The sequence below is a fragment of the Odocoileus virginianus genome, chromosome 4, assembly GCF_023699985.2.
Source record: "Odocoileus virginianus isolate 20LAN1187 ecotype Illinois chromosome 4, Ovbor_1.2, whole genome shotgun sequence".
Taxonomy (NCBI): domain Eukaryota; kingdom Metazoa; phylum Chordata; class Mammalia; order Artiodactyla; family Cervidae; genus Odocoileus; species Odocoileus virginianus.
In genome coordinates this window covers 25,754,391-25,769,023 of record NC_069677.1, presented here as the reverse complement: position 1 = coordinate 25,769,023, position 14,633 = coordinate 25,754,391, and the positions used below count along the sequence as shown (strand labels likewise).

The 14,633-nt window shown below is 40.0% G+C and overlaps 1 protein-coding gene across 5 annotated transcripts in view; it reads right to left on the bottom strand.

The window, feature by feature from the left end:
- MCF2L2 (MCF.2 cell line derived transforming sequence-like 2) overlaps positions 1 to 14,633 on the bottom strand; it is a 269,424-nt gene that overhangs the window by 72,149 nt on the left and 182,642 nt on the right. For all 5 annotated transcript variants that reach the window (XM_070466335.1, XM_020879915.2, XM_070466334.1 and 2 more), the window contains 3 exons: positions 4,501 to 4,567; positions 3,345 to 3,460; positions 1,682 to 1,751 (listed from right to left, as the gene is read on the bottom strand). In XM_070466335.1, the coding sequence (XP_070322436.1) occupies positions 1,682 to 1,751; positions 3,345 to 3,460; positions 4,501 to 4,567 (253 nt within the window). The remainder of the gene's footprint in view (positions 1 to 1,681; positions 1,752 to 3,344; positions 3,461 to 4,500; positions 4,568 to 14,633) is intronic.

Sequence of the window (14,633 nt, the reverse complement as noted above, 5' to 3'; positions counted from 1 at the left end):
CTGTATATTGTCACCCTGCTTGTTTAACTTATATGCAGAGTACATCAGGAGAAACTCTGGTCTGGAAGAAGCACAAGCTGGAATCAAGATTGCCGGGAGAAATATCAATAACCTCAGATATGCAGATGACACCACCCTTATGGCGGAAAGTGAAGAGGAACTAAAAAGCCTCTTGATGAAAGTGAAAGAGGAGAGTGAAAAAGTTGGCTTAAAGCTCAACATTCAGAAAACTAAGATCATGGCATCTGGTCCCATCACTTCATGGGAAATAGATGGGGAAACAGTGGAAATAGTGTAGGACTTTATTTTGGGGGGCTCCAAAATCACTGCAGATGGTGATTGCAGCCATGAAATTAAAAGATGCTTACTCCTTGGAAGGAAAGTTATGACCAACCTGGATAGCATATTAAAAAGCAGAAACATTACTTTGCCAACAAAGGTTCATCTAGTCAAGGCTATGGTTTTTCCAGTGGCCATGTATGGATGTAAGAGTTGGACTGTGAAGAAAGCTGAGCACTGAAAAATTGGTGCTTTTGAACTATGGTATTGGAGAAGACTCTTGAGAGTCCCTTGGAATGCAAGGAGATCCAACCAGTCCATCCTAGAGGAGATCAATCCTGGGTTTTCACTGGAAGGTCTGATGCTGAAGCTGAAACTCCAATACTTTGGCTACCTGATGTGAAGGGCTGATTCACTGGAAAAGACCCTGATGCTGGGAAAGATTGAGGGCAGGAGGAGAGGGGGACGACAGAGGATGAGATGGTTGGATGGCATCACTGACTCGATGGACATGAGTTTGAGTAGACTCCAGGAGTTGGTGATGGACAGGGAGGCCTGGTGTGCTATGGTTCATGGGGTCGCAAAGAGTCATACACGACTGAGTGACTGAACTGAACTGAATACAGCTTTAGTGAAGAATTTAAACCTGCTGTGTGACTCTTGTCCTAAGACAATGTCAACCACAAATTGCCAAGGTCATTTGGCATCTCCCTCTGTGGAGACTGAATCCTGTGCTACTGCAGCTGTTGTGAAGAGCGAGCACTCTGTGCTCCAGGGAAACTGGTGGAACATGTCTTTAGATAGTTATATGTTTTCAGGAACCTATCTTGTGATCCCAAGCCTTGCAGCTCCTCTTATCTAGAAAATCACTAAATCCCTTCATGGTGACATCAGCTCCTCATGACTAGCAGAAAACGTTTTGTAAAATAAGTGTCCAGTGGCACTGAACTCTCCTTTCACCAAAATCTTCTATACTGACCTTCCCCAACTACCACTTTGGAGAGGTTTCTCAGAGCTATCTGAGGTGCTGCCTCCTGGACTGCAGTCCTCATTTTGCCCCAAATAGAACTTAACTCACACTCTTACTTTGTGCATCTCTTTTTTAGTTGACGACAGTTAGCTTAGTCATTCAGAGGAGGATTATCTACCTCAGGGATCAGGGGCCCAGTCTTCCATTTCAGGGGGCTTTGCAGGAAACCAGGCTTGCAGTCCTTCCCACCTAGCAGGGTGAACTCAATTCACACTGGGTGAAGTCCTGCAAAGATCTCCCAGTTTGCATTCAAAAGGCAGATACAAGTTTTTAGGCCATTTGTGTTTCCATTTGCCCTTGCTATTTACATAGAAAATAAAGGGCTGACTTTAATCACATGGTTATTTTGATTTATTAGGCTCATAGACTTACTCTCTTGAGAAAGCAACGTGCCAGAAGTTCAGGGTTTTCAGTGCATTTTTCCAATTCTTTTAGAAAAGTCCTAGGGAAAGAAAAGTATAATATTGCTTGATTTTTATGTATATGGGGTTAACAAAAAATTCTTTTGAGGTAAAATCACATAATGCTTTAAGAAGTGTATAGAAAAATGTTGTTTTCCCGGCTTTACTGCTTTTGACTCATCTTCAACATGCTGATTTAAAAGAAAAAAATGTATTCTGTGACAGTAATATGATTCCGTGAAACCACTCATACCTGTTTGGGTAATTCTAAGCACCAGACAGACTGGATACACTGATGATCTCTGCTACCTGATACTGACATTAACAAGAACTACTGTTGCTGCTGTTACTACTACTACTACTATCATTGAAAGCTGACTATAAATCAGGCATAAGCTAAGTGCTTTGCAAATAGTATCTCATTTAATCCTCCACCAAACCTTGCAAGACAGGGTTTCATAAGTGTGAAACCTGAGGTTCAAAGAAGCTGTATAACTTCTCCAGGAAAAGAAACAGAAATAGTATTTTTATTTCATCTTTGTGTCGGACCAATGGTCAAAGAAATGTGGTTAAGAAACAACTGTGATTCCATTTACCAAGCAGTCTCTTCCCTCATACCAAGTAGATGTGAGAACCTGGAGCCACTAGAATGGGTAAAGTAGTAAACACAAGATGTGGTTTTCTCATCTGTAAAATGAAAGAGTTGGAACATGATTTCCAAAGTCCCCTCCTTTTCTCATTCTTTAGAATCCAACACCTTGGGCTAAAAGGACAAGAGCTATTGGCTAAAAGGACAATTGTCTGACTGGTTAGCATTTTCTAACACCCTGGTTCCCAGCACCCACCTATAATAGGTAAGTGGACTTGTGTCTTAGTCAAGTTTGTACTCCCAATGTGCAACACAGTGCCTGACACAGAACAGGTGCTCAACAAATGCTGATGTGTGAATAGATGAATAAGGAAGGGAACCCACAAATGAATACAACATCTATGCCTGACACTAGTACATGCTCCATTAATGTCTTTTCCCGTCTTCCTTGGGGACCTTCTCACCTCATTCTCATCTCATCCCACCCCAATCCAATCCACTGAAGCTGAGTTTCAGTCAGTCCTTCCAATGAATATTCAGGACTGATTTCCTTTAGGACTGACTGGTTTGATCTTCTTGCAGTCCAAGGGACTCTCAAGAGTCTTCTCCAACACCACAGTTCAAAAACATCAATTCTTCAGCACTCATCCATACATGACTATTGGAAAAATCATAGCTTTGACTAGATAGACCTTTGGCGGCAAAGTGATGTCTCTGCTTTTTAATATGAAAAGCTCAAACTCCAATACTTTGGCCACTTGATACAAAGAACTAACTCATTGGAAAAGACCTTGATGTTGGAAAAGTTGAAGGCAAGAAGAAAAGGGGACAACAGAGGATAAGATAGTTGGATGTCATCACCGACTCAGTGGACATGAGTTTGAGCAAGCTCCACGAGCTGGTGAGGGACAGGGAAGCCTGGCGTGCTACAGTCCATGGCGTCACAAAAAGTCAGACATGACTGAGAAGAGACTGAACTGAACTGAACTCATTTCCATCCTTCTCTTATTTTCCATTTTCTCTGATAATTTGAATCATTATATACCTGTTGTGAAATTCGTAAAGTTCTCTAATGTTCCCAAAGAGAAACTCCTTGTTATTCCTCAGGACATCTGGAATTAGATGCTTCAGCCAAATAAAATCCATTGGAATGATATATCCCTGCAGAGGTGGAAAGAGGGTAGGTTTTACAAACAGGAACCCATAAGAGATGATCTGAATTAGACAGTGTAGAGGCCAAAACTTTAATAATTGGGGAGTATGGCATACATGTTTCCTGCAAGCCATTCCTTCAGATACTTTCTTTTGATGTTATATTCCTCATTGGTCTATCTTCAGAATAAGATGGTTTAATGGCAATGATAATATGATAGCATTTTTACAGGAAGAACAAATCTATTTTTTAAACTTGCCACAAAAGTCAAATGGAAAAGGAAAAAAAAAACTTACCTCTTATTTTATGACCTGATGCAATTACTATTGTCTTATTTCCTTTATGGCTTTTTAAAAGCTTACTATGTATGGTTATAATCACAGTACATATATAATTTGTAGTCTGTTTTTCTGTATGCATTTTAGACTCTGCTTGTAAATTTCTAGAAGTACTATTTTTAATTTAATCTTACAAGCATTTATTTCAATGTTGATGTTATTATTAAAAGTAATTATTTTGTAACAGTTGACTAATACTTCATTTAGCATATATTTAACACTTCATCAACCATTCCCCTTTTTACTGGATATTTGGTTTTATTCTGATGTTTTATTGTAAAAACTTTCCATTGTAAGTTAATACAAATAGTTTATTTCTCAAGATTACTACCTTAGGAAAATAGAGAAAATATAAATTTTACTCTTAAGCAAAAAGAATGCTACTTAATACAATGAGAAACAATTCTATTTATCAAAATGTTTAAATTATCACATCTGTTGTTGGCAAGCATATGATGAACCTAAGTGGGGCATTACTAGAATCATATGAGGTGCTATAATCCTTTGGAAGTTATTTTGTTACATAAATCAACAATCATAGAATGTTCTTATTCCTCCTGAGAAAAAAAAACCACTTGTGCTATTATAAGACCTGAAACTTTGGTGGGAATTCTAGAGACATAAGGCAACTATCCTGAATTTCTTTCTGCAACAAAATTTTTACAGTTTGAATACATGATTAACATCCCCCTTGCTCCAAATCTACTTACATCAATTATGTTCTTAATCTCTTTTATATAAGTCTCTTCAGTCTCAAGCAAGTCACGTATAATATGCCTAAATCAGCAGCAGGTGGGAAGATGAAAGAGAGAGAGAGTGGGGTGGGGGGAAGCAGTGTTTTAGAATTCTTTTAGAATAACAGTCATCAATACAGTTCCCCTCAGTGGCTCACCTACTTAGGTTGTAGTGAGTTCATTCTATTCTGCTGAACACCCAAGGGCCAACATCTCACAAAACCATACTCTGATCACACTGGCATGAGAAGAAATGGCAAAGTTAAAGGACTCAAAATCCATGTATGCAGCCAGAGAATGACCTATTTGTGGGCCATAGCATGGGGGGGCAAGAGGGCAGACACTGGAGTAGGAAATAACAGGTTTGGTTTCTTGGTTGGGAAGGTCTGCCTGATCCCTACATCGCACATGTGGTCTCCTAGATTTTCTCCCCAGTCTTCTCCTATTTCATTGCTCACATCATGATCTTTGACCTATAGGGATGCCTTTTTTTGTGCATGGGGTTAGAAGCCTGTCCTTCCCCCTTCCTCTGGCATTCCATATTTCTGTGTGATTGATTTCCTACAGCCAGAAGACATGAGCTCTTTCTGTTTCCCTTGGAAAGGCAGGTGGGCGGTGTGGTATGCAGCATTCTAACATGGCCCGCAAGATTCCTGGCCCCTAGTGCACATACACCTCCTCCCAGTTAGTCAATCAAACACTAACTTAAGTGAAGATATTTTGCCATTCTGTTTTGTTTCATATCAGTTGACCTTAAGACAGGTAGATTATCAGGTTGGGCATGTCCTACTCACATGGACTCAGAATCTGGGTCAAAAAGTCAGTGAGATTGGAAGCACAAGAAGGATATAGCACAAAGGACATTCTCCTTTGCTGGATTTGGAGATGGAGACAGGGTACACACCAAGGATCACAGGCAGCCTCTAGGAGCTGAGTGGCACCCAGCTAACAGCCAACAAGGAAACAGGAACTTTAGCCCTATGGTTGCAAGGAACTGAATTCAGCCACAACCACACAAACTTAGAAGATAGCTTGTAAGAAGTTCAACTGGCTAACACCTTGATTTTATCTACGCGACTTCAGCAATTAGCCAGTCTTGCTATGCTCAGGCTCCTGTCCCGGGGCAACAGTGGGCTGAACTGTTAAGTTTGTGGCTGGTTTTCAACTCAGCAATAGAAAAACAAAAGAAAGGCCAGTCCCCACGTCTATCTCCAGATTTTTTTTTTTTCTCTCTCAGGTTGTGTGGCCACACTTTCCTTTTAGGGCTAACTTTCAGGCCTCCAAGTGAATCAGTGTTTGTACAAGTGTTCACATGTAGAATATACACATTTGTGGTTTCCTGTGAGCTGCTCATGAGTTATCTATTAAACAGCAGTCTACCCTAGGAAATAGTTTATTTTCCTCTCATAAGAATAGATATGACAAATAGCGACAAATAATCAAAGGATGCGATCTAGGAAATTCACACAAATATACAAATGACTATTAGTCTTATAAAAAATGCTCAGTACATATGAATCCAACAAAGGCATTGTATAAAGAGGTAACAATTTTCAGCTTCTATAGTATGTCAGACACTGCAAACCTCAAAGGAAGATTGGCAGATGAAGATATGAAAACATGCTTAGATAATACTAGCAAAAGTATAAATTTGTGCAAGATACCTTAGAAATAACTCATTGTGATTTAAAACACACATTGACTGGTGTGCGTGACTTAACTCAGCAGTTTCACTTCTAAACATGGTCACCGTAATTAAAACAACAGAACCTCAACTACAATAAGACACAAACTGGAAATTACTTAAATTATGGTACATACATGCAATGAAATGCCATGCAGTTTTTAAAAAGAATGAAGTTGACTGAATCATGCTGATACGACACAGTCCAAGAGTTTTAAGTGAATTAAAAAACAACCACCATATCTAAATTTTTGGTAGAATTCAGCTGTGAAGTAGAGAGGGAGGTGGGAGGGGGGATTGGGATGGGGAATACATGTAAATCCATGGCTGATTCATGTCAATGTATGACAAAACCCACTACAATACTGTAAGGTAATTAGCCTCCAACTAATAAAAATAAATGAAAAAAAAAACAACCGCCAAATGTACAACACTGTGCAGGATATGACTAGTTGTATAAAACTCACACTATTTGTGTAAAATGGGTGTGCATACATACATATATGTAAAATTATCTATGCTTAGAAAATTCATGCCAAGAAGCTTAAAACATTGTTAACAGTGATTCACTTTAGAGAGTGATAACAAAGACAAGAAAATAGAGGAAAAAATTTTTACATTTTACTCTTAACCCTTCTTCAATCTTTGATTTGAAAAAAAAATTTACTGACTTTCTTGGTGGTCCAGTGGTTGAGGATCCACCTTCCAAAGCAGAGGACGCTGGTTTGATCCCTGGTTGGGGAAATAAAATCCCACATGCCACAGGGGAACTAAGCCATCCAATGACAGCAAATGAGCCTGCACGCTCGAGTCCAGGCTCTGCAGTAAGAGAATCCCATAGCCACAACTTTCCCATTCCCCATGTTGCAACTAGAAAAAGGATACATGCCGCAATGAAGACCCAGTGTAGCAAAAATAAAAATTTAAATACTTACTGCTTTCATAATTTTAAAAAATGGTTTACATGATACTTTAAAATGAATGTTACTGACAGTAATGACATATAAACCCCATTTGAGAGATATCCTACAATTTACCCTATCCTATAACTCAACGATTATTTTTTCTTAAAATGAAAAATTTATATCTTTTTAAAAATGCTTGTTATAAGACAAAACTGATAAAGGACAGCCGTTGACCAAGGATACAATTTCAAGAAGTATAATTCCACCAAAAAAGTTACTTCAAGATCATATTTATTAGTAGCTAATGAGTCTCTTTTCATGGGGTCGCAAAGAGTCAGACATGACTGAGCGACTAAACTGAACTGAACTGATGAGTCTCTTAGTTTTCTGAATGTTGAGCTTTAAGCCAACTTTTTCACTCTCCTCTTTCACTTTCATCAGGAGGCTCTTTAGTTCTTCTTCACTTTCTGCCATAAGGGTGGTGTCATCTGCATATCTGAGGTTATTGATATTTCTCCCGGCAATCTTGATTCCAGCTTGTGCTTCCTCCAGCCCAGCGTTTCTCCTGATGTACTCTGCATATAAGTTAAATAAGCAGGTTGACAATATACAGGCTTGACGTACACCTTTTCCTATTTGGAACCAGTCTGTCATTCCATGTCCAGTTCAAACGGTTGCTTCCTGACCTGCATACAGGTTTCTCAAGAGGCAGTTCAGGTGGTCTGGTATTCACATCTCTTTCAGAATTTTCCACAGTTTATTGTGATTCACACAGTCAAAGGCTTTGGCATAGTCAATAAAGCAGAGATAGATGTTTTTCTGGAACTCTCTTGCTTTTTCGAAAGTAGGAAGTCAAGAAACACCTGGAGTAACAGGCAAGTTTGGCCTTGGAGTACAGAATGAAGCAGGGCAAAGGCTAATAGAGTTCTGCCAAGAGAACGAACTGGTCATAGCAAACACCCTCTTCCAACAACACAAGAGAAGACTCTACACATGGACATCACCAGATGGTCAATGCCAAAATCAGATTGATTATATTCTTTGCAGCCAAAGATGGAGAAGCTCTATACAGTCAGCAAAAACAAGACCGGGAGCTGACTGTGGCTTGGATCATGAACTCCTTATTGCCAAATTCAGACTGAAAATGAAGAAAGTGGAGAAAACCACTAGACCATTCAGGTATGACCTAAATCAAATCCTTTATGACTATACAGTGGAAGTGAGAAATAGATTTAAGGGACTAGATCTGATAGACAGAAAACTAAGATCATGGCATCTGGTCCCATCACTTCATGGCAGATAGATGGGGAAACAGTGGAAACAGTGGCTGACTTTATTTTTCTAGGCTCCAAAATCACTGCAGATGGTGATTGTAGCAATGAAATTAAAAGACGCTTACTCTTTGGAAGGAAAGTTATGACCAACCTCAGTTCAGTTCAGTTCAGTCACTCAATCGTGTCCGACTCTTTGCGACCCTATGAACTGCAGCACTCCAGGCCTCCCTGTCCATCACCAACTCCCGGAGTTTACTCAAACTCATGCCCATCGAGTAGGTGATGCCATCCAGCCATCTCACCCTCTGTCATCCCCTTTTTCTCCTGCCCCCAACCCCTCCCAGCATCAGGGTCTTTTCCAATGAGTCAACTCTTTGCATGAGGTGGCCAAAGTACTGGAATTTCAGGTTCAGCATCAGTCCTTCCAGTGAACACCAGGACTGATCTCCTTTAGGATGGACTGGTTGGATCTCCCTGCAGAGAACAACCTAGACCAACCTAGACAGCATATTAAAAAACAGAGACATTACTTTGCCAACAAATGTCTGTCGAGTCAAGGCTATGGTTTTTCTAGTGGTCATGTATGGATGTGAGAGTTGGACTGTGAAGAAAGCTGAGCACAGAAGAATTGATGCTTTTGAACTGTGGTGTTGGAGAAGACTCTTGAGAGTCCCTTGGACTGCAAGGAGATCCAACCAGTCCATCCTAAAGGAGATCAGTCCTGGGTATTCACTGGAAGGGCTGATGCTGAAGCTGAAACTCCAGTACTTTGGCCACTTCATGTGAAGAGTTGACTCATTGGAAAAGACCCTGATGCTGGGAAAGATTGAGGGCAGGAGAAGGGGACGACAGAGGATGACATGGTTGGATGGCATCATCGACTTGATGGACATGGATTTGGGTGGGCTCTGGGAGTTGGTGATGGACAGGGAGGCCTGGCGTGCTGCGGTTCATGGGATCACAAAGAGTCAGACATGACTGAGTGACTGAACTGAACTGAACTGAGCTGAATGAGTCTCTAAGGTTCCTTTGATTTTTGTAAATCATCTTGAAATGATGATAATTGCTATGTCAGAAAGAAATACAGGCCTCAGTACCAATCTGTTTCTAAGAGCCATAACATTAAGTAGGACCACAGCAACAGTTAAGCATTCATAGTAAACCAGAGTACAGCCAGCCTCTTATGGCCCTGTGAAGCACTGGGCATAAGTAACTTGGCAAGGCTGTTTAAGGATGTATTGACAATTAAATAAAGTCACAAGGCAGAAATAACTAAGTAGTGGGCAGAAGTCAGTCTTATCATTCAACATTTATATAAGAACTTAGAGACCCCTAGGAATCTTTAGCAATCTGACATAAGAAAATATTCACAACTCAGAAGCAAAAAAAAAAAAATCCCTGGTCAGGTGATGTTCCAATTTCAACTGCTTCATTTTAGTACTGTTTTGAGTGCAATGGATAAAACTCCCAAGAACAGGAAGTCCCCTGAACACTGGTGGGCTTCATTTCAGTTCAGGTTAAAAAAAAAAATTTCTCACACCATTGTTAGTCGTTCTTTTTCTTTTCTTCTCCTTTGTTTTCCTTTCAAATAACTTTATAAAACTGGAGAAAATTAATGATTCTAGCTGATGATGATTGCCTGCTTCATTATTCCAAAGCACTTTGTTCATAGGAAAAAAACTCAAGGATTTAATATCTAAAGTCATCAAGTGTATATAATGTAAGTGAAAACTTTGGGAGTACTCAAGTAATTTTAAAACCTTAAACAAGTAGAGCAATTTATGTCCTGGTGGATATCTACCCAGGGGTGGAACACTGTAATTGGGATGGGGTTGATGATGCCAGATCAGCCTGCATAAATGTATTCTACACTAAATGTACTCTCTGGCTTTGATTTACATGTAAAAATGGATCTCCCTTCACCCACATCCCCAGGTCATTAAAGAGGAAACGGTAAGGGACTGTTTCTTCTCTGAAGCCATATTTCAAGGTAACATAAAAACATAACTTTGGATGGCTGATTCCATCCTATATTACGCCTCCTCTTTGCTTCAGATGACACCACAACCAAGAGACAGGAAAGGAACGCTTTTTTAAAAGATGAATGCAGCCCTATTTTGTACACAAGATCATTAATGTAGTATGTATGTGTTAGGATTTCTTGGTAAGTTTCTTCTTTGCCCACACACCTTAATCTGTTCCCTCTTTTAACCCTTGCCCCCATCCCCTCCTCAATTTCCCAGCTCTCCAATAGGAGAATGTTCTTTTGAAAACCAGTCTGTTAGAAGTATATTTTTGCTCCTTAACTGTCAATACAATTTGCCATCAAAGGATTTCATTTACTCCTCATATTCTTTCATATCACACACATCAAAAGTATTATAGATTTTCACTTAAAAACAGCTAGTTTTCATCTCATACTCTCTTTGCAAAAATGAAGCATCTGTTTTTATCCTTTCAAACCCAAAAGCTTCTGATGTAATGGATATTCATCTTCTTAAACCTTTCTTTTCCTTTGGTTTCTCTTTATTATTCATGTTTCATTTACCACCCACCTGTTTCTTCTCTATCCCTTTCTTGTTTCGTCTTTCTCCTTATGTCTAATGTTGCTGCTCCCTCAAGATCTGAATTCAAGTTTCCAGACTTCCTTCTCTCCTCTTCCCTCATGCTGTTGACTCTCCCACATCTTTATCTTCCTGCCAGACCTTTGGTCATGCTCACGCCCATGTCTTTACCTGGATGCCTCACAGACACCTCAACACCTTGGGTTGAAGCAGAATTCACCAGACAGAAATAGCATACATATTGGTACTTACATGCTCCATCGCTCAGTCATGTCTGACTCTTCGCGACTCCATGTACTGTAACCCACCAGGCTCCTCTGTCCATAGAATTTTCTAGGCAAGAATACTGGAGTGGGTTGCCATTTTCTCCTTCAAGTGATCTTCCCAACCCAGGGACCGAACCCACATCTCTTGTGTCTCCTACATTGGTAGGTGAATTCTTTACCACTGAACCACCTGGGAAGCCCTATGCATATTGGTGGAAAAGTCGTATTCTAGTGTCCCTAAAACACAGTTGTTACTGCAAATTCTTCCCTGCTATTATCGCTTACATTCAATCTGCCAGCAAGTCTTGTCTTTTCATCTCTGAACACACCTCTTGGAATTACTGCTTATTCTCCATTTCCAGTACCTCCAGTACAGAGCAAACTCCCCTGTCTTATCTTGAATACTTTGGTACAATCCTAGCAGCTCACTTGTGCCCCTGAGATCTCATTCCCATCAATCTATTATACAGACCACCAGTTTATGCCCTTCCTAAAGCTCCAAATCCATTATGTCATCATTCTCCCTCTTAAAAACCTTAAGATAGCTTTCAATTGCCCACAACTGTCAATGTCCCTCCCAGGATTTCAAGACTCTCCATTCATGTGACAAGAATTTTCTTAGGGTGCTTGCTCAAAAGGTAAATACAGACCCAAAGATTCAAAATGATCCTGAGGCTGAGACAGACTGAAGACAGGAGGAGAAGAGGGAGACACAAGATGAGATTGTTGATGGTTGGTGGCATCATCAACTCAATGGACATGAGTTTGAGCAAACTCCAGGAGATAGTAAAGGACAGGGAAGACTGGCATGCTGCAGTCCATGGCACGGAGTCAGATACGACTGAGTGACTGAACAACAAGATTCAGAATGGGGAGCAATATGGTCAAAGAAAAGAAAAAAAAAGACCATCAGTTAATCCTTATTTTACAAGTGGAAAAAGAAGGGCCCAGAGCTATGCATGGTCTTGCCCAATGTCTTTGACTTTGGCAAAGTCAATGTTCTTGCTAACACATTACATTGCCCCTCTTGGCCTATGTTTGGGGGTGCATTTAAAATTCTGTTTGCTGATTATGAAATAAAACACAAATTGAAATGAAGCTAGCATGATGATATAAAAATACTGAATTTCAGAAAAATAGGTTTCCAGGTCTATCTCTGCTTCTAATATGCAGGGTAACTTTGAACAAACCATTTTCTTTCTTGGGGTCTCCATTTCTTCATGGATTAGATCATCTCGAGTATCCCTACTGGCTCTCATAGATCATTTGCTAAATATCTTATCATCTTTTCTAAAAATTTTTTTAAGTGGAGGATAGTTGTTTTACAGTGTTGTGCTGGCTTCTGCCATATATCAACATGAATTGCCCACAGGTATACACATGTCCCCGACTTCGTGAACCACCCTCCTGCTTCCCAGCCCATCCCACCCGTGTAGGTTGCCACAGAGCACAGAGCTGAGCTCCCTGAGTCATACAGCAAAATGCCACGGGCTATCTAATTTTCTATATGGTAATGAATATGCTTCAATGCCACTTCCTCAACTGTATATCTTATCATCTTGAATAAGATATAGGAAATGATCTTTGGTTTAAACATACCTTGCTTCTCATTTCTCACAAGAAAAGAAGCAAAGGTCATAGGCCTTTCAGTTAATGTGTGAATGCATGCACAGTAGGACGGCAAGGAGAAGGACTCAGCGTGGGCTGGAGAGGTCATGGAGGTGAGATCTGAACTGTCCTCTGTAAGAGGTGAGGACTTGCAGCAAGACAGGAGGGTGATCCAGGAAGGAGGAAATAGGAGCAGGGGCTAAGAGCCCTGGCTATACACAGGGCCCTGTGGGAACCAGGCTGCTGGGGCAGGGTCTGGTTGGGAAGCATGGGAGGCAGGGGGAGCCCAAATGCAGGAGATGGTCACTGTGCCAGGCGGTGGTGGGACCCAGCAAAAGGTGCAGGAGACTGAGTTGGCCAACAGGGCAGGGAACGTCAGGAGCCTGTTTCATTCAGCACAGAATAGGTCCTGAGGCTTCAGACTTATTAAAACATGCTCTTAGTTTCACATCCTTCTTCTGTTTTGATTAGGTGTTCCATAATTGCTTAATAAATTCCCAGAACTATAAATGGTAACAATATGAAACACTATGGATCCATAAGATGACCATATTGAAATTAGTGATACTTTAAGCATTAATAAAATGTCTGATGAATATAAATAGTTCTCTACCTTCTGGAAGGCTAACAGTTACTAATGCGCCATCAGTTGAAAGTCTTGCTCAGTTACTGATGTGCCATCATCTCCTTCTCCTGTTTTATATCTCAGTTTCTATATTTGGTCTGATGTTAACTGGGTTTGATCTCAGTACTCTGATGTGTTTAGGGTAAATGACCTTAATTTCTTTTTAGAGCAGGATGGGGCACAAATAAATTATTATTAAAGTTTATCTGGATGAGTGCTTACTTTTCAATATCACATAATAAATAATGACAAAGTAATTTCATGCATACTGCACTTTTTGAAAGAGGGATTGATTACCAACACAATGCCATTTATCCTAATTCAAGCTAACAATCCTGTATTCGTATAGTATTTGGGGAATTATAATTGTTTTCTTTTTGGCTGTATCACGCGGCTTGTGGGATCTTAGTACCCCAACCAGGGAATGAACCAGGGTTCTTGGCAGTGAAAGTATGGAGTTCTAACCATTGGACTACCAGGGAATTCCTCCAGTTTTTAAGAATTGCAGTAAAATATACATTACATAAAATTTTCCATTAATTTTTTAAATTTTTGGCCATGCCACATGGCCTGTGGGATTCTAGTTACCAACCAGGGATAGATCCCACAGCCTCCTGCATTGGAAGTGTGGAGTCTTAACCACTGAACCACCAGGGAAGTCCTGAAATTTGCCATTTAAACAATTTTTAAGTGTATGATTCAGTGGAATTAAAATATATTCACAATGTTGTGCAACCATCCACAGAATTTTCCATCAACCTAAACTGAAACTCTATAACCATCAAATACTAACAACAGTCCTTCCTCCTCCTAGGCCCTGGCAACCTTCATTCCACACTCCACTTTTTGTTTCTATAATTTTGCCTAGGTAAGCAAAGTCATACAACATTTATTCTTTTTCATCCGGCTTATTTCACTTAACACAATGTTTTCAAAGTTCATCCATGATGTAGCATGTATCAGATTGCATTCCTGTTTAAGGCTTTACATCTTCTATTGTTTGCATAGATCATATTTCGTTTATCCATTCACTTGTTGATGGCCACTTGGGTTGTTTCCGCCTTTTGGCTATTGTGAATAATGTGAACATTAGTTTGTGAATTTCTGTTGAGTCATTGATTTCACTTCCTTTGGGTATATACTCAGAAGTAAAACTGCTAAATAATATGGTAATTCTATTTTT